Source organism: Macaca fascicularis, chromosome 1 (assembly GCF_037993035.2).
Source record: "Macaca fascicularis isolate 582-1 chromosome 1, T2T-MFA8v1.1".
Lineage (NCBI taxonomy): Eukaryota > Metazoa > Chordata > Mammalia > Primates > Cercopithecidae > Macaca > Macaca fascicularis.
This window is the reverse complement of record NC_088375.1, coordinates 108,549,094-108,569,739: the sequence shown is the minus strand read 5'-3', so window position 1 is coordinate 108,569,739 and position 20,646 is coordinate 108,549,094. Positions and strand designations below refer to the sequence as shown.

General features: G+C 43.9%; 2 protein-coding genes across 2 annotated transcripts; both read left to right on the top strand.

Moving 5' to 3' along the window:
- Window positions 1–814: 814 nt before the first annotated feature.
- Window positions 815–1,657, top strand: LCE3C (late cornified envelope 3C). Its single transcript, XM_005541826.4, has 2 exons — window positions 815–862; window positions 1,286–1,657. The coding sequence occupies exon 2, from the start codon at window positions 1,303–1,305 to the stop codon at window positions 1,585–1,587; it is 285 nt and encodes a 94-aa protein (XP_005541883.1). The 5' UTR covers window positions 815–862; window positions 1,286–1,302; the 3' UTR covers window positions 1,588–1,657.
- Window positions 1,658–14,860: 13,203 nt separating this feature from the next.
- On the top strand, window positions 14,861–15,148 carry LCE3B (late cornified envelope 3B). Its single transcript, XM_005541825.4, has one exon. The coding sequence runs from the start codon at window positions 14,861–14,863 to the stop codon at window positions 15,146–15,148; it is 288 nt and encodes a 95-aa protein (XP_005541882.3).
- Window positions 15,149–20,646: the final 5,498 nt, after the last annotated feature.

Here is a 20,646-nt window from a genome sequence, read left to right as displayed (position 1 = left end):
TAAAATAAGCCAGATATAGAAAGACAAATATTCCATGATCTCACTTATATGTAGAATCTTAAAAAGTGAAGTGCATAGAAGTAGAAATTATCATTATCGGGGGTTGGGTTGGGGAGTGGGGAAGAACTGGGGAGATGTTGGTCAAAGGATACAAAATTTCAATGAGGCAGGAGTAATAAGTTCAGATTTATTGTACAGCATGATGACTATAACAATGTATTATATTCTTGAAAATTTCTAAAAGAGTAGACTTTGTTCTTACAACAAAAAATGGTGTGTCCAGCTGTCATTCCTGGAGAACACCTGAACACCGTCACCCTTTGGGACCATCAGTGCAGTGGAGGACTGACTTACAAACGCTGTAGTCTTAGGCTTGAAGTCTTTTTAAACACTTCCGTGATAGTGCTTATTTCATCAGATCAAATATATTTACTTTTCTGAGTGATAGTCCATTTAGACTGCAAGGTATTCAATGGAAGAAATACGTCCAATACATCTCCATACTACTACTGTTGAAATAAGTGAAACAAACAGAGCCTGTGAATGAACAAGCAGAGGTGGGCAGGAGGTTCAGGGTGGACCAGAGTGGGAAGTACTCACGAGGACATCCTGCTTCCATCTTATTAAATCTTTAGGCATGTGCCCAGGAAGACACATGGGGTCATCTTATTACACCTTCAGGCACATGCTGAGGAAGCAGACAACTGGGAAGTATCAGGTGCTGTCACCTCCCTGGTTGTGAAAGCAGCAGCATACTCAGGTTGTGCATCATGTACACTGCATGGGATAAAAGGGCTCCTACCCTAGGCTTCTCATCCACAGCATCCTTAGGAACAGCCTTCTCCTACCTCCTCTGCATCTGGTGAGTGGCCAGCAAGGGGACAGACCCTCAACTGGGAGTGTTTGGGAAAGAGAGGCCTAGAACTGAAATGGAACCATCAGAAAGAGGCCCACAGTGGGCAGCAGTGGGGGAGGTGATAGTGAATAAGGAGCCTCAAAGGTACATATCAGGAACTCATGAGCTGCAAAAGCCATAGGACCTTAGGATTCCTTCACATTCTTGTTTGGAGCATGTTGTCAGGAATGCACATAGATCCATTTTACATTCTTGAGGATGCTTTATCCAAATGCATGGGTAGGGTTCCCTCTACTACGTTTCCATTTCTCTCGCACAGATCTTGGCTTGGAAAGTGGCTTCATCAAGGGTGTCAGTGTGTGACAAACCCCAGAATAAGGAGATGGTCTGAAGGTTCTGTGCTCAAATGTTTCTATTATTTTGTTCAAGGTAAAATTCCTGCAAAGATGTCCTGCCAGCAGAACCAGCAGCAGTGCCAGTCCCCGCCCAAGTGCCCCTCACCCAAGTGCCCCCCAAAGAGCCCAGCACAGTGTCTGCCTCCAGCCTCTTCTGGCTGTGCTTTAAACTCCAGGGGCTGTGGCCCCAGCTCTGAAGGTGGCTGCTGCCTGAGCCACCACAGACACCGCAGGTCCCATCGATGCCGGCGCCAGAGATCCAACTCCTGTGACAGAGGCAGTGTTCAGAAAGGTGGGGGCTCCTGCTGTGGCCATGGCTCTGGGGGCTGCTGCTGACCTGCATCCTGATGATGAGATGAGTGATCTTTGGAGGAAACAAGAATCCCAAGGGCCCAGGAAAAGCCCCATCTTGATGCATGCTTTTCCAGATACCTTGTTCTGGCTTTCACAAGCTGAGCTGGGGGTGTTCCTGTTGAGTATCCAAGCTGTCCCCAGAAGGTGCTTCCTGTCTGATGTCCAGGAGCTCACAGTTCCCTCATCCCTGCCCCTGCCAAGGATTGGCAGTTTCCTGTGCCTAACGCTGCCAAAAAATAAAGCTTCTTGTTTTCATTACCACTGGTGTCTCACTTGTTAGGAAATTATCCAGGATTTATCCATCCAGGCCAGGTTCTCCTGTCACCTGACCTCCAAGGACCTTAGAAATCCAGAGATTTAAGTGTGTTACCCTCAGTAGAAGTGACCCCAGAGAGCTGACCTCATGCTCTGGGCAAGTAGCTGGACTGTGGTCTCTCAGCCAACCCTCTGCCATCACAGGACGGCTGCACAGCCTCAGACCTGTGTAGTTTTTGCTCTGATGACAGCAGAGCCAGGAATTGGGAGCCCCTCATGGAAGGGAGGAAAGGTTGATGGGCACCATCACCAGGATAAGTATAGAGCCTCCCAAGCCAGGGTTGGGGCTGTGGAGAAAGCCATGTGTGGACATCTGCTGCATTCCATAGGAACAGAAAGGGGCCCCCACTACAGTTCTGGGGTGTACTGAAACCTCAGAACTTACTTCTCTGTTGTTGTATCCCAATGACTACAGATTTTACTCCTAAGAAGCAAAAGTGGCCACTCAGCTATATTCAGCCCCACAATCTGGCTGCCATGAGAAAGTGCTTCGTCCATCTCTTGTAAATGTCTCTTTGCAGGACAGAGGCCATTGAAGGAACCCTTAGCATTATAAGTAAAGTGGCCACTCAAAAGTAGATCAAGGGATAATTCTTGAAAATACTTCCAAGACAGAGACAGGGGTCATGTGCTGGAGGCAGAAAAAGGCTGCTGAGAATATCAATACCTAAATCTACTCTCTCCCCACTCCACATTTGGAGCCACCCTCTTTCCTATGGTCCAGTGCCTTTATGCTCCCACAGGCATCACTATTTCAGTTCACTAGAGTGGACTGTCAGGCAGAATGAGAAGACAAAAATTATAACCCCGACAGTGAACACAATTTAATTTTCATTGACAATTATAATTTAATTTAAATACGGATAAAGTTTGGTTACAGCCTGACTGATTTACCTTGAAAGATATCTAGCAAAAGGTATTTATTTTAATATTAGATATTAATTGAATGAGAAATGTATCTCAAATTAAAATGAAATTCACAGGGAAAATAGCATTCAGTTTGCATCAATTCTCCGTACCCAAAATATAGACATGATCAGGTCAGTTCCATTACATGAGATGTACCCACACTATCATCAACCTCAAAAGCAGCAACACATACCAAAGTCATCTTCATCAAGCCCATTCATTATCATGCATACTTGCAGAACTTCATTTCGAGTCCAAGCAGATGAACGACTCCTCCCTCGATGTTTTCATGGTCTTCAAATAAAGAGCACACATTCTCTGGATTTTGATGGAAGGTCATGCCTTTTGTAATGTGCTTATTGTGACTCTTGGCATTCCAATTGTTGTACTTTCCTTCTCCATATTTGCCCCTCAATCGGGTATTCATTTGGTTCTCCTCCTTTCCTGCCCAGGGCCCTATGTTACTTCCTGGGTACCAGTGAGTCTCTTTCAAGAGTCCTCATCTCCGCTGACTTTACGCTTCCATCTGTTTTACACACAGCCCATTCTGAATGTCCAGCATCCTTAGCTCAGTCACCACCCCAACAGCAAGTGCTGATCACATCTGGTGCTTGATTTTGCTAAGGGAACATTACAAAGAAAAAAGTAGATGGGCAAAGAACCATGGACTTTGTGGGTAGTCATTTACATTGTAGTACTTATCTCATGGAAGCAGGCTCCCTATTTACTTGACTGCCTGTGCAGTTAGACAGTTAATTTCTATAGGTCAGGTGATGTGTCATATGTAACTCTACCTTCCACCACAATGCATGGAGCATGACATATTTTAAGCACACATGTAGGCCTGGGTGGGAGGTGTACAAGTGAGGACCAGGGCTTCCTGTGTCAAACATGCCATCCTATTCCTGGGAAGATGGTGAAGGCCTGGACCTGGGCTGTGGTGTTTGGTGCTGTCACCTCCCCGAGCAACCCATTCATGCTGCCCCTCACAATCTAGCAGCTCTGTCTTGGGCTTCCCAGACCATGGACTTCTTTTGAATAAGCTTTCTCTTGCTGCCATGACATCAGATGGATGTCTAGTTGTAGACAGGACCTGGAGCTGGAAGACCTAGGAAGACAAACCCAGGCTTCCATCAGGGGAGAAGGAAGCAGAGGGTCTGGGATGGAGGTAGCAGGAAGAGTGTGGGATTAATGGGTACCCTCCCGGGATGTTTCAGTGTCCTGTGACTGTGAAGGTCATGGGTCTTCAGCACACTCTCATCTTCTTCCTGTATGTGTTCTGAGAGATGCACTGATCTCACCAGACATCATCAAGGAAGCTTTACCCAAACAAGTTTATTCTCCTCTGTGATTACATGGAGATAGGACACCTTAGGTGCTCAATTAGAAAAAACCCAGTATCATTTTGTAGCAGGTGACCAAAGAGAAAAGAGCATCTTTCCAGGATAAACCAACTCCAAATTGATTTTCATTTCCTCCCTATATTTCCTAGTGCAGAAGTACACCCATCAGAGAAGAGACATTACAAAGATTCATTTGCGTTATTGCATTCTCTCGAGAGTCACTGATGCTTTGTGAGATTTCGTGTCAGCAAAACCAGCAGCAGGGATAGCCTCCAAAGGCTCCCAGATTTCCCCACCCAGTCCGAGCCCCATGTCCACCTCTAGTCTTCTCCTGCTATGGCTACAGCTCCAGGGGTTGCTTTTACTCTTAGGGGGTAGCTGCTGCCTGAGCCACCACAGGTGCTGTCTCTTCCACTGGCACAGGCATTACAGACATGACTGCTCCGAGTTTATCCACTGGCAGCTGCAGCTGTTGCCAGGGCTTTGGCTGCTGCTGCTGACCTTGGCAGGGCATTGAGATAAGCAGTTTTAGAGGAATCAGAGACCCTAAGTGCCTAGGATTAACCTCAGTCTGATGTACCCACTCCTAACCTCCTGCCCACGGTCTGAGCTCCTGAGTTCATCCTGATGAGGGCTGTCAGTGATCTCCAGCAGTCTCCCTGAGTGTCCCTCATGGTTGTCTCCACACTCATGTTCTGGTCAGTGCTTAGCAGCACTTATGTCTCACTCTGTAAAAAATAAAGCTTCTCTTTCCCACTTACATTTCTATATTGCCCCCTCCCAAGGTTGCTCCATTGCTCTCTCACTCCTTATCTCCCAGATTGAATGTTTCACAGGATGAGAAGAATGAGAGACAATACTTCTCTTCACTCATAGGGAGACCATAAGGACTTTATGTGTTGCTGCTAGAAAGAGGTTGCAGAAGGCCACACGGCTGCAGGGAGGAACATTCACCTTATTTCTATATGGAAGATCTGGGTGTTGAGGACGTAGGAAGGGATCCTTGAAAGCTGAATAGTTGATGGGTGCAAGGAGAGAAATGGAGATTGTTGCAGAGGTATACACTGAGAGGAACTTAGGGGAAGTAAGAAAAATAAAAACCTGATCATTGCAGGAGTTGTAAACTGGATATATTCATAGGGTCAATGACTTGTATACTACTCATGATGTGCCGGTGACTTGACATACAGTAAATAATTGAGTCCTCACTGCAGTCCTTCAAGTTAGGTACAACCCTTGTCCCATTTTACAGATGGGAATCATCATGGAATGAGTGTCCAGGGTCTCCCAACAGCTGCCATGAAAACCCTGGCAGTTTTGCTGAGAAGCTTACACTCCTGATGGCTGTGGTGTTCGGAGTTCTTCTAAAATGTTTTAAGAGATGTGAGTAAACAGTGGATTTGTTTTGTAATTATTTTACTCCACAGTATTTTGTTGTTTGAATTATACATCACTAAACCACCAAACCATATAAATCACACTTTTATTTTTTATTTATTTTTTTTTTGAGACGGAGTCTCGCTCTGCCGCCCAGGCTGGAGTGCAGTGGCCGGATCTCAGCTCACTGCAAGCTCCGCCTCCCGGGTTCACGTCATTCTCCTGCCTCAGCCTCCCGAGTAGCTGGGATTACAGGCGCCCGCCACCTCGCCCGGCTAGTTTTTTGTACTTTTTAGTAGAGACGGGGTTTCACCGTGTCAGCCAGGATGGTCTCGATCTCCTGACCTTGTGATCCGCCCGTCTCGGCCTCCCAAAGTGCTGGGATTACAGGCTTGAGCCACCGCGCCCGGCCATAAATCACACTTTTAAGGAGTTTGCCTCCCACAGTTTGGACCCAGAGTGTAGTATTCAGCTGCACCACAGGATTAAAATAATTATTTTTGATGTGCGTTAAAAGAACAATTCACTTTCACTACCAATTTTGAGAATGTTAATGAACTGGAGAAAGACTCGGTAAAAATTCAAGCCTTGGTACTCATCAAGAAAATACTAGCAATCCAAGGAGGTCTCATAAACTGAGCCAAAGTGAAAGAGCAGATCTTAAGAGTAGTTTAGGGCTAGATACAACAGAGAAATTAATGCATCCAGTAATAGGTGAATATATTAAATTTTAGAAGGTTTTTTTTCCAAGCTCTTGGGAAATAGGGAAATGAAAATTACTCCCCTCTTCTGTGTTCATAGACATTCATTTTCTTAACTCATTGGGATGAAAAAGGTACCCAAAGGGATCCTATGAGGAAGTTGATGTCAGAACTGCTCTGATGAGTTTAGATCAACTGCCCAGCTCAATTCCTCTTACATGCCATGCCTGGGTTTATTGCTCTTGGATGGATACAGGCTCCACATCTTACTCATCCCATTAACTGTCCCAAGTGACAGCAGGTGACACCATCTGAATTCATCATTTACTCAGGTTGGATTCATCATTTAGTCATTCAACTGGCTAAGAAAGATTTCTTTAAGAAGTTACCACAGCTGTAGGACTTATAAAAGCCTATTATATACACTTTTGATTCACTACTACAACCACTTGCTACTCAAAAATTGAGAAATTCTTGAATAAAATCAGCCTAGGAGACATAAAGAATGTTGTGTTATGACTTCTAGACCAAGTCCAACACCCATTCATTCATAATTTATCTGCTTATAGTTATCTGGCACTGGTCTAGGTGCTTAGATCAGTTTGAAACAAGACGGAGTCCCCTCTCAGGGAGCTTATGTTCCAGTGGGTCCATTAGAGACGTTTTCCGATTTCCTTGCCTGACAGCACGTTTAGACAAAGGTGGTTCAATATTCAGCTGGATTCCCACTCTGGAGCACTTGACAGATGCTGGTAAAGGGTGGCTAAACCCAGTGAAGGTGCCCACCATGGGCAAACTTTTTGAACTGGGTATCATTGTTTGGGTGAATACAAAAAGGGCATTCAATGTCTGGTTGCTTCCACACCGAAGGTAGGAGCTTAGTGAGGCAAGGGGTAGGTGGGTGATTCTAGTGGTGAAATGTTTGTTTACAGTTGAAAAGTCCTTGTCCCTTCCCAGTGCCTTTCTCACTTCCCAGTTCTCAGTGAACAACCCCATTCACCCAGGTATCTTGAAAGTGCTTCTGTTTGGTACTTGGCTATAACATATGGAGCAAATTAAAAAAATGGCCACTCCTATATCCTTCCCTGTATCAGGATACTCAGACACATTTAATGCAATAATAATGTTTTATCAAAACCTTGTAATTTTAGGATATGTTTGAAACTTACTTGTGTATTCCATTTTTATATACTTTTAATATATCATGATTCAGGATAAAATACGTATCTATTGTTATAATAAATGCATTGGGAAAATACTATAGAGTTTAGTGCTCTCTCTACAACCTTGGTCCACTTCATGTCTGGTGCTCACGGTGATCATATTAACCTCATTATAATCATACCCATCAATTACCATTTCTGTGTGGACAAATCTCTCTTAGTCGTCCCATGCAATTTGAATCACTGTCTTCCCTGGGTCTCTTAGAATCAATACTACAGTCACTAAGATCCTGACACAAGGTTCCTTAAATGTATGTTAATCCATGATGCATATTACAAAGCCATTGTAGATTTCTTATACTTGTCTCTGAATTTACCTGTGATATCCCTGGGTCATTTTGCCTTCATATAAACAGATTCGTTTTGCCTCAGACATCTCTACCTTAATACAGCTCTTAGGAGAGGCAGGGAAAGATTAAAACCTGGAAGTTCCTGTCTCCAAAACAGATGCTCTTAATGAGAAAATTATTCTACCTTTGAGATTGTACATGTCCCCACTGCTCCCCTCAGCCCTGTTCTACCTCGACCTCAGCATTGTCTCTTTCTCCTGGGCACCTCCTTGATGTTTCTTGGGTCCACAAATTTCTCTTAGTTGCCATGCCTGGGTTTACTGCCCTTGGATGGATACAGGCTCCACATCTTACTCATCCCATCAACAATCCCAAGTGACAGCAGCTGACACCATCTGGATTCATCATTTATTCAGAGTCACTACAGAACCAAAAGGGACTAATGCTCCAAAACCCTGACTTCAGGCCTGGGGACTCCCACACATTGTATTCCAGCACCCTTGCCTAGCTCAGGCTTAGTTTCCTACTTATCTGTCAGTCTCACTACTCCATCAGCCTAAGAGGTAGGGATGGTATCTTCTTCAGTCTTGAATATGCTTTGCCCAGCACAGTGTCACCACCTCAATATAACTTGTTTAAAGAAGGAATGATGCTAATGAATGAAAAATAAAGAATTGCAGACCTACAGAAAGACTGAGGCACAGATATGTGAATAGTCATGGGGTTTCTTGAATCCCCACTCTCCTCAAAACTCTTGACACTTGCCATGGAGATGCAGAGGCCTTGGGGCTACAGAGGCAAAGAAGCTGACTCCTAAACAAGACCCGCACTCTCACCCCTCCCAATCCCACCACCCATTTGCTGCCTGCAAAACAAAATAGAAAAAGAGCTCCAAGGTTTGCTCAGTCCTCACTGGAATCAGGATACCTTAACCCAAGCTACTTTCTATTTCCTGTTCTCCTCTGCTCGGGAATTTTTCCTAAGTTGTGGATTCAAAGCCACATATGCTTTGAAATCAATATAAAAAAATCCAATTTAAAAAATTAATACAATTACCTATTATTATCTCTCTTTTTACTTCATCTATAGTCACTATGCTTTTCCCAAGACATCCTGGAAGTAAAACTAGGAGGAACTTCAAGCCTCTCCCAATGTCCCTCAAAGTGGGTACTCAAACATGCTCCTCAGTGTCCACTGCAGTCTCTTCCCACTAAGCCTCAGCTCTGGGGACTGTCATAGCCTCAGCTCTGGAGGATGCTCCATCACAGGCTTTACACATCCCACTAGGCACAGCATCAGCCCTCTGGATGCTGTCACTCATGCAGTGACCAGGGCACTGAAAACCACAGTGGAGCAGGGCTGGATGATCCAGTGAAGCAAAGAGAGAAGCCTCTTCCCAGTGTGGTGCTTTTCCTCCTCCCTCACCTCTGCACCTCCTTGGTGGAGAAGTCCCATGGAACATTAGTAAAGATGATAAGGATGGGAATGCCCTTGTAGAATTTACTCTTAATAGTCTGAAAATTGGGCATGCACCATATATTCTAATCTTTTGTGTTTCAAAGCCATTTGCATCAACAAATGTTTGGTTTCTAACTCAGTGTATCCTTGTCTTAGTAATCCCTTCTTAGGTATTATTTCTAGAAAGATCCTTACTCAACAGAATGCCCAGGTGTAGTTGCAGCCAGAACACTCTTGTTTTGCCCACTCCAGATTTTCTCTGTCAAATATCATTGCACTCTTTCAATGCTTTCATTCACTTTTCCCCTAACCACTCTGCTGAAGTTTTGCATTCCACAATGAACAAACCTGTGTCCATTCCAAGCCCCTGGAGATGAGACCTCCCTCAGAGTCAAAGTGTATTCATTGAGCACACAGTATCTGTCACTAAAGTGATGCAGCCTCCTGGGACCTAGCACCGATCCTTCATGCCTCTAGTGTGTCCAATCCTCTCCCTACATTCAGGATAGGCAGAATATTGAGAGAAAACATGGTAAAAGATAATTGTAGCAAAGAATTGGCAAAAGAGATGGAAGTTGTTGAGGAAAAGGAATTTGGCAAGGGTCATATTGGTCAGGGTCTTCTATTGCCTCCCAGAGAGTTTTCCTTTTTCCCCATGGACTACAGGTAAGTAGCACATGAATATTCTCACCATCCAACACCCAGCTCCTTGTCCTCCCTCTTGATCTTCCAAGATACTCCTATTCCTGAAAGACTTCCTCCCTGACCTTCCAAACCCCATCACATCTCCAGTAACTACCCAGTTTCTACTTCCAATTGCCTTTACAGTACCTTTGTGTGGTCATTATGAAGCTTCCACCCAACATTCCTGAACTTGCTTCTCGTTTGCCCTTGGGGACCTGGAATCTTGGCACTTATTGATTTGATTGATGCTAGAAAGGGTGGGAGCATCCAAAACTGCCCCCTTCTTATAAAAACCCAAGAGCCTACGAACTTGTGTATTGAACAGTCTAAAGTCAGTACAACAAAAACAGGAAGCATTTTCTTTTCTGGTCATTGTTTTTTCCTATGCTGTGTTGAATCTCTCTTAAAAATACCTCAGGGAAATTTCACATTTCATCAGTCACTTCTATGGATATTAAAGTCCAGATCAGCTAAATTTCATTCTGAACAAAACTTGAAACTCAAATTCTCCCTTGCACACAAGCATTGCCCAGGTATCTCCCAGGAGACTGGAGTTGGAAGGGGAATATGATGGGCTCTTTCTCTCATTCATTACCACCTCTCCATCTTTTTCCTGAGTACTCCTTCCTCCTCCTTTGTATTGGGAGATGGAAAAGGGGAGGGGAAATCAGTATACATGTGACTGTACCACTAGCTTCCTCTATTGGCAGGTTCTGCAGGAGGGCTGTCTTATAGGGTGCTTTTGTGAGTGCTTCTGGAGCATCTTGAAGGATTTTCCTCACAGCATGATTTCCAGACATGGGATGAGCAGTCAGATTTAACCCTTCAGGTACTGCCTAAGCTCCTACCTTCATTGTCACCGGCCATAGCTTCTCGATATTGAGGTCTCTCTGCCCAACAGAAAACCATCCTAAGCACAATACTAGCAAGACTGTGGAAGCTGGTATTCCTTCTTAGATGTCATCTGCTGTTATGTCTCAACGTCCTGTTCTATCTCTTCAGTTCCTTTTCATTATTCAACAATAGGCTCAGAGGTTAGAACATCAAGTCTACTACTATAGCAGACATTCTGCTGAGGGATAAAGGAATAAAGATTTCTTGAAGGAATCTCTAACATCTACAAGCTCTCATTGTGAATCCTGTCCTTTCAATTGACTTCTGTTGTAGGAGGACAACCAGTTTCCCTCCCCCGTACAAGAGTAGGGGGAGATTACAACATTGTCTTTCAGGACAATAACTTCCCTATCTAAAAAATTCTCACCAAAGTTCAGCCTTCCAAATATATAGCTGAACCAGAGAAATAGAGTTCCATTTTTTTTTTTCTTAGCAAGTCCTGCAGAGATTTTCAGCAGCTTATCCTAAGGTTACTTTAGTATATGGGGATAAGAGACATCTATTATTTTCATCTTTTGACTTCAGCCAACATCCTAATACAAGAAGAAAATTTGAGTCCAACATCTTCTTATACACTGGGTCCTACCAGAGCTTTCTCAGGAAAATAGAGAGAGGTGTAAATATCTCAAAATACCACTTAATCTGAGGGGAAAATTCAAATCCATATAAGAAACTTAGGTATGTTGGAGATATGTGACACTTTCTGGCTACTGCTTCCCATTTTCCTTAAGAATGACTTAGCTGCTTGCCATGGAATGTAATAGTCACAGTCATAGCAGGAACAGAATGGAGAAGGAACTGTGAGTTGTAAGCAAAGGGAGAAGAATTCTGTTTGTTTACTCATCCTTCATTGCTGATGTGGAATGTCCAAAATGCACTCCAGGGAGCTAAACCTGAGGTCCTGCAGTGCCTGTTCCCATAGTACCAGTTGGAATGACTAAGTCATGAAATTCTTCATGGATTCATCCAGCCAGAGCAGTCTCTGTATTTCCTTGCTGTCTTTGGACCACAGGAAGCCAAGGCTCCTCAGGATGGGACTCCTGGGACTTGTCATTCTCAGGGAGGTGGCCGTGTGCTGTAGGGGAAGTGACCAGATCATGATCTTATAGCTACTGTTTGTCAGCACAGGACAAATCCTGTGCATGTGAGGACTGTGGACACCTGATCTCAGAAGGAGGACAGTGAGTGACAGGAGGAATCACTACAGTAGAAGGGAGATTAATGTGCTCTCCAGGTCTTGTGGGGTGGCTTTCAAGACAGGCAGTCAAGAATGGGGCTGGAGGAAAGCCTAACTGTCATCCACTGTGTTTTATAAAACAGAGGTAACACGATATATTGAATGTCATTGGCAAGGATACTTTGTTCCTTTGAAACTTGCCCAAAATGTGTGATTTATGTTTCTTTCTCAATTAATGCTTCCACCTCCTACCTCTCCCAGCTGCCAATGACTCAGGGTTGCAACCCATGCAGGAAAATGGCTATCATGCTTTCTCTGTTGGGAGGACAAGCCTTGCTTATGATAAACACAAGATACAGAGAAATGAATGTTCAGATTTGCAGCAAAGTCTAAACCCCAGTAACTTTTTAACTGAATTTTTCAAAAGATTGTGCCCCTCTTCAGCTTCACCAGTATGGAATGAGAAAGTACCCATTTCAACCATCATAAGTAATTCCTTCCAATGCACTAGCAATTGGTGGGTTCTAAAGAATGTAAAAGAAATGGACACCTAGTGTAGCCCTGGAGCTAAGCCCAAAAATATCCCTTCAGCAAGAGGCCTCTGCAGACAGAAGAATATCAGAGAGGAGAATCAATCCTATTCCTCCTCCTCCATTCCCAAGCCACATTCCTAGAGACAATTCATTTTCTCTTAAATATCTCAAAATAAATCATGGAATTCTGCCCCCGACCTCCCACTGTGTTTTAAAGAGAGTAAGTTGTAAAGTGCATGCTCTGATAGGGAGTTTGTTGTCTAAAAGCCATAAACTATCAAGTACAGGGAACAATAACAGGCATTTACCATAAACATGTATTATTTAAAATTGCCATTTAACTTAAATATAATGTTCTGTTATACTTCTGACTTTAATTTTTTAGAAACAAATAGCAAAGTACAGGTATTATGATAATAGAGATGAATTCAGTGAAAAATTCATGTCTAAAACTATTACAAAATTGAATGGGAAAAATAAGAATCAGACTTTATATTTCATCCTACAGAAACCTTAGAATGTATGAGGTTTGTTCCATTAAATGTGATGCACATGATGTCACTACCATCACTAACCTCATCATCCGCAATTCATTGAACAAATCATCTTCATGACTCTCACCAATTATCTTATATATTTTTGCTCATGGACCATTTTATTTGCTTACCATCAGTATCATACATCCCATGGGAAGCTACATATGGGCCAACCTACGTTTTTCATATTAAGTATGAGTCTTGTGATCTCAACTGTTGCACGTTCCTTAATGATTTCATTTGCTTATTCATATAATCCTACCTTAATTCTCTTTTGGGCTCCAACTGTCCCAGACAGGGTCTGGGTCCCATCCTCCATTAATTACCTAATACATCTCACTCCCAGGGTCCAGTGGTCTCAGATCACCCAACATCCCCAAGAGTCAGGAGCCAATTACATCTCAACAAACCATACCCCTGGGGAATATGCAGAGGAATAGGGAACTGATGTCCAAAAAAAAGATGTTTGTATCCCAGGACGCACCACATGATACCATATCAGACACATATGTTTTCTTTTTTTTTTTTTTTTTTTTTTTTTTTTTTTTTTTTTTTTTTAGACGGAGTCTCGCTCTGTCACCCAGGCTGGAGTGCGGTGGCCGGATCTCAGCTCACTGCAAGCTCCGCCTCCCGGGTTCACGCCATTCTCCTGCCTCAGCCTCCCGAGTAGCTGGGACTACAGGTGCCCGCCACCTCGCCCGGCTAGTTTTTTGTATTTTTTAGTAGAGACGGGGTTTCACCGTGTTAGCCAGGATGGTCTCGATCTCCTGACCTCGTGATCCGCCCGTCTCGGCCTCCCAAAGTGCTGGGATTACAGGCGTGAGCCACCGCGCCCGGCACATATGTTTTCATCTCTGATATAAGTCCAGTTAACTTTGAAAGGCTCAAGGTCAGGAAATGTGTCATATGCATCTATACATTCTCACTGCAAAATGCAAGGGACAGAGCTCAGACTAAAACATCTGAGCTGAATGAGTGAAAGGAGAAGAAATGACAGGTCCCCAACACACGTGGAGATCTGTCATCAAGACTTCCTGGTTTCCTCTTGACAGGCATCTTGGCAAGCGTGAAGGAAGATGCTGGATGCCTGGGATGGGAGTGTTTGGCTCTGCCACCTCCCCTTGTTGTGAAAGCAGCATGCCTGGGCTGTGCATCAGTAACCCTGCACAAGATAAAAAGGCTCTTATTTTAGGCTCCTCATCCACAGCCTCCTAAAGAACAGCCTTCTCCTCCTTAGTATCTTCTGTACCGGGTAAGTATCTAGAGGGGACCCACAGCTGGGGGTGTCTGGGGAAGATAAGCCCAGATTTTACTAGGGAAGGGGGAAGAAGAGGTGTCAGATGTACACAGATGTACACACAGCAGGAAGAGGACTTCAGAGGGCAATTGAGGGTAGGGGAAGGGGCAGTGAGCAAGGAACCTCTTTGGGGTGCATGGAAGTCTGTGACACACCAGAGCCCTGGCTCTCAGCATTCTCTCTACTCTTCCTAAGACATGCATACATGTCCAGTGATATTCTCTGAGAATCATTACTCAATTTGGTGTTTTTGCACCAGTGTTTCTATGAAGACAGAAGGACTTGGGGCCCAGTTAGAAGACACCAGTATTCTTTTCTGGAAGGGGGAAAAGTAGAAGGAAACGTCTTACCAGGCCAGTTTTACTTGAGACGAGTTTCTGTTTTTATTCATGAAGTGTATATCTCAGGAAGCAACTGGTCTTAGGACTTCATAAAACCATTCGTAGAGGAGACACTAGCCTGGAGCTTTTGCGTTGAGCTTTTCCTTTTATCTATCCAGGCTCTGACCTCCTGCCAAGATGTCCTGCCAGCAGAACCAGCAGCAGTGCCAGCCTCCGCCCAAGTGCCCCTCACCCAAATGCCCCCCAAAGAGCTCAGCACAGTGTCTGCCTCCAGCCTCCTCCTGCTGTGCTCCAAGCCCTGGGGGCTGCGGTGGCCCCAGCTCTGAGGGCGGCTGCTGCCTGAGCCACCACAGGCATGGCAGGTCCCAACGATGCTGGCGCCAGAGCTCCAACTCCTGTGACAGGGGCTGTGGTCGGCAAGATGGTGCCTCCAGCTGTGGCTATGGCTCTGGAGGCTGCTGCTGACCTAATTCCTGATGTGGAGACAAGTGACTTTAGAGGACAGAAGTATCTCAAGGACCAAGGAAAAGTCCTAACTTGACAGATCCTTTCTTAGACATCCTAATTAATCATTCATTCATGGGGAAGGATTATGCTTTTTCCAAAAGGCTCCACCCATGTGTTTTCCTAGATTGTGGAAGCCTCCTTTTCTCCTGACAATGTTATCACTTGTGTCTGATTATACAGAGAAATAAAGCTTCTGAACAGCACCTGCATCTCACTTGTCTTTCACTCTGCTACACAGAAGGCTGCTCAGTGGGTCTCCCCTCCCTCAGCTCCTTAAGGTCTAGCACACCCTGCATCCAGAATAATACCGGCTTGTGGCTGGAAAATCAATGGGTCAGATTTTTCTTCATGCAGGGGGTCCCTGTGGGAGATTTGAGGATAGAAGTATAGGAGAAAGGGGAGGTGTTGAGAGAGGTTGATGAAAATCTCTTAGAAAAGGCCTGACTTTTCTTGTGTGATACCGTGGGAGGAGTAATTTGATCTTGGAGCCCACAGTTTCTCTTGAGGGTGGCATAGGGAATCAGAAAATCGACAAGAATGAGACCAAAGAGGATGGAAGGTGTGGAGGCAGAAAGGTCTGAAGGATGAAGATCAAATCAAGCTGCACATAATGGACTTTAGGGAGGGAGGTGAGTTGAAGTTAGTAAATTCTGAAGCAATTGGAATTGAAGTTTTCTCTGATGGGAATGCCAATGAGAGGCTCTGTGCTCTGAGAAAACAGAAAAAAGAGACAGGATTAATGTTTCTGGGGGTACAGATTACATATCTGTAAATTTCTTTTAAGAGATTTGAGATAGAATTGAACTCATTATTATTATTATTTTCTGTCATGTGTTACTTTGTGAACTCAACAATAATGAGACACAGCCATATTATAGTTGGACTCTAATTGAGAAGCTCCTGTCCCAACATTGGAATATGGCAGTGTTTTATCTCTACTCCAAACCAAAGTGATTGATGTGAATCACCAGTGCTGTTTCATTTTGATAGCTGGATTTTGGAAATAATATTGCAAAAAAGGGGGCTGTTTAACCCAAGCCATAATGGCTCTCAAGGTAACTTCAGAAAGATGAAAATAAATCATATAGCTGTGGCTAAGTCAAAGTAGAAAGTTTTGAGGGAAATCAGAGGTTGAGCATGGACATTTTAGACAGAGAATAAGACCTATATGATACTTTGGAAATACTGATTATAATACTTTCTTTAAATTTTCATTTTTAAAAAGTGGCAAACTAGAAATCAGTTTTGCTCCAATATACTTGGACACATTATTTCTTAAGAAACTGGAATGAAAAGTGTCAAAAGGAACCATGACTGAAAGTTGAAGTCAAATCTGCTCTGCTAGTCAAATCACTTAACTGGCTAAGAAGAGTTCTCTGAGAAAGTGAACAGAGATATGAAACTTACAATTGGGTAGACTTGAATCAATGTAATAGGCTTCTTGCCCTGGTACACTTAAGACATGCTTGGGAAGTACTCTTTAAAAGTCAGAATTAAAACACATAATGGATAAAAAAGAAAAAGGATGGGCAAGCTCCTTATGGGATACCTGAGTCCCACACTAAGCTATGTTGTACATGCAAAGCCTCAAGCATTGATGAAGCTAGTTGGCCTAAAATTCATTGTGTGCATTTCAGGGTTCATAGAGACTGAGATTGCACAAACATTTGATGAGTGTTGGGGTGATCAGACCCAACACCAGCCTGCCGGGGGTGGGGAGGGGCTACAGAGTCCAGTGGAGTCAAAGGAATGAGAAAAGACAAGAGAGAAAGTGGGACCAGGGGACCAATGCTAGTATGGAGGCTGCAAAGGCCCTGAGCTCTGGGAGCCCACACTATTTATTGGTGATCAAACAAAGAAACAGGTTGTGAGGATGTGGGGGTTGAAAGGAAGCTATGTATCAAGCAAATGAGCTACAGCTGTGATGGTTATCATTTTCTTTGAAACATATGGCTATTTGAGATAATGGGAGTGCTAGACACAAGGAGCCAGCAAGTCTAGACACATTCCAGAAGCCGTGACAGGTTTTAGACCCTGGACCCCAGACATATTCCAAGCCCTGCCTCAGCTTCTCTCCTAACACTCAGCTTTTCTGCCAATAATGAGTGTATCTCCAATGCCAGGTGCCACTCTAGGCATTGTAGGTACAATGGGAACAGATGAAGTTTCTTTTTACTTGGAGCAGACATCGATTGAGCATGTTGCAGGCTGACATTTTCCTTGCTCTGCATTCAGTTGGATTCTCATACCCTGTGTGTCATGAGTGTCAATGTAGGTGAGGTAAACCTAGCCTTGGAAAAACATTAAGGCATGAAAGCGGTGAATTTTGTGGGGACTAAGAAAGCTATCTAGTGGCTATTGGCACCTCAGCAGAGCCAACAACTTTAGAAGGAAGAAGGTAAGTTGCTGATGGCAGAAAATCAGTGGATGTCCTATTGTTACATAACAAATCACCCCAAAACTTAGTGATGTGAAACAACACACTAAGTGATGTGGAATGACAGCCATCTTGGTTTTCTCACAATTTTATGGGTCAGAAATTCAGAAAGGAGTCAGCAGGGCAATTCTCATTTCATACATTTGTCATCAGATGTTGATTGGAGCTGTGGTCACCTGAAGGCTGACTGGGCTGGACATCTGAGAAGGCTCACTCGGATTGTTGGCTCTTGATGTTGAATGCCAGCTGGGACCTCTTCCGGGGTTGTCACCTGGAGGACCTACATCTGGCCTCTCTTGCATGATGGTCTTAGAATAGCCAGACTTTTTACATGGTACTGGCTTCCCCAGAGACAGCCTCCTAAGAGGACCAGATGGAATCTGCATGACCTTTTGTGACCCAGCCTTTGAAGTCACATAGCATATTTCAACCATATTCATTTGGTTAAAGGAGTCACAAGCCTGCTTAGATTCAAGGTAAGTGGACGTAGGCCTAACTTCTCAATGAAAGGAATGTCAAAAAACTTTGAACCATGCCTTAAAACCACCACAAATAGGTATTAGCCATATCCTCACCCTCTTGTCAGTTCACTGTATGTATTGCTGAAGCCCTAGTATAAAATTAATGTTCCCACAGTGTTTTGAAAAGACTCATATTTTGGTCACGGTTGTAACGTATTCAAGCTTTGAAGAGGTTATGGAACTAGAATGTTCCATATAACCTTTATGGAACTAGAATGTTCAGAACTATTGCTGCAATAATGATGTCTTACCAAAAGATATCAAAGTTATTTACATATGCCAAATAATTATCTAATTCCTGGCCAACATGGTGAAACCCCATCTCTACTAAAAATACAAAAATTAACCAGGCATGGTGGCTTGTGCCTGTAGTTCCAGCTACTCAGGAGGCTGAGGCAGGAGAATCAGTTGAACCTGGGAGGTTGCAGTGAGCAGAGATCGCGCCACTGCACTCCAGCCCTGGAGACAGAGTAAGACTCCACCTAAAAAAAAAAAAAAAAAAGTTAAATGCAATGGGAAAATATTAAAAAGCTGTTATTTATATTCAGCAGAAACACTGGTGAAATAAACTTAATTACCACTGTTATCAATCACTTTATTATTCCTCCCATCAATTATCATTAAATCCCTCCTTTTTCCTAGAGCGTTCTGCCCGATGTGATATGAGCTTCCCTTTGTCTGAACCATTCCTATCTCTTTGATCAATAGTGCAGTCAAGTAAATGCTGAAGCAATGTCTGTCACGTCACAGATCTAGACTGCTAGATTTGCAGGTCTGTCATATCAAAGATCTAGACTGCTAATTGGTGTCTCTGCTTTTAATTCCAGCATTTCTGGTTCATTTTGCCTTTATTTTTTGGTTTGTTTTTCCCTAGACACCTCTAGGTTTCTCCCGGTATTTAAAAGAGGGAGGCAATGGAGTCTGACTCCAGTGCTCATATTCTTGGTCTGCACACTATTCTGCCTCACATTATCTTAGCTTGCTTCCCTTTCAGATCCAACTTCTCTCAAAGGGCAGCTTCATTTCTTCCTTCTGCCAGGAAACCTTCTGACCAGGGACTCCTGGCTCTTGGGTCCCATTATTCTTCTTAGTCACTTTAGCTAGGCCACCACAGGACCATCACAGGTCATTTTGCAGGGCAGAAACCTCACCCAACACCCACAAACGATACTAGTGACAATGTCTGAACACTTCACTCTTGTCAAGGAAACTGGGAGTTACCATTCAAAGAATAAGTCCCATGGACTTCCCACACACTTATGTAATAGTCCATATCATTCCAGCTCATACGTGGATTGCTGACTTGTCAGTCAGCATCTCAAGATGAGAATCATATTTTACACATTTCTGAGTCCTTTGTGTCAACATATATCTGAACTGTGTCCTCATCTCCTGTTGTTTGAATGAATGAATTAATGAATAAAATAGTATGGACAATTAGTTTTCAACAGTCCTGATAATCAAGGCCAGATTTTTGGGTGTTATAGGGACTTCCTGTTTCCCTTCTATCAGAAAACATCTCGGCACCTACTGAATAATTGTTGAATTTCCTACTGAAGGGTTAGATTTTGAAGAGCTGTTACTTGGAGTAGAACCCACCACCATCATCACTCTCCATGTCCCATCTCCTTTTTTCTGATTCTAAATCAAAGTAGGAAGAGAGAACACCTTCATCAGCAAACACCCTGAGCCAATTCATTCCTGCCCAAGGCCCTGTTTCCCTGCTGCCCTTAGGTTAGCAAAACTGTGAGCTTAGGGTCATTGGGTCAGGGTTTGAGAAAGATGGTGAGGGACAAAGGGAGATAGATAGATAGACAGATAGAAAGAAAGAAAACAATGATTTACTTTTTCATTTCTTCCAGGGATCACTGAGCTGAGATGTCCTGAAAGGAAAAACTAACAGCTCTGTCAGCCCCCTCCCAAGTGCCTAATCCTCAAGTATCCTTTTGGTTGTTTGCTGCCAGTCTATTTCTGTGGTGGTTCCAGCTCTGCAGGAAGCTGCTACCAGAGTCACCATGGGCCTACAGATCCCACTGACATGCCCACCAGAGCATTCTGGAGGCTCCAGTTGCTGCCACAGCTCTGGGGGCTGCTGTGGTCCTGGGTCATGAAGACTACACAGTATCGGAGTTGGAGGAACCAGAGGACCAAGGACCTGCTCCCGTCTGGAGCCTCTCCTCTTCTCTGCCATGCCTAGGGCTGAGCTACCAAAGTGTTTTCTGAAGTAAGCTAATTCCCTTTGCTTTCCAGAGCTCTGTGTTTATTCCCAACTCATGCTTCTGTCCTTGACCTTGTGACAGACTGCTCACCTCATTCACATACTAACATACAACCCCACTAAAAGGGTTTTGTGAGTTGAGGGGTGTATGATCCACTTGTGTCTGTTCCTAAGATAGGCCTATGTACCCAATGTGGGGCAGCCTCCCATAGGGCAGAGAGGAACGCACTGGACAGAGGGTGCAACAAGAAAGCATAGCTTTATTCTTCACAACACAGGG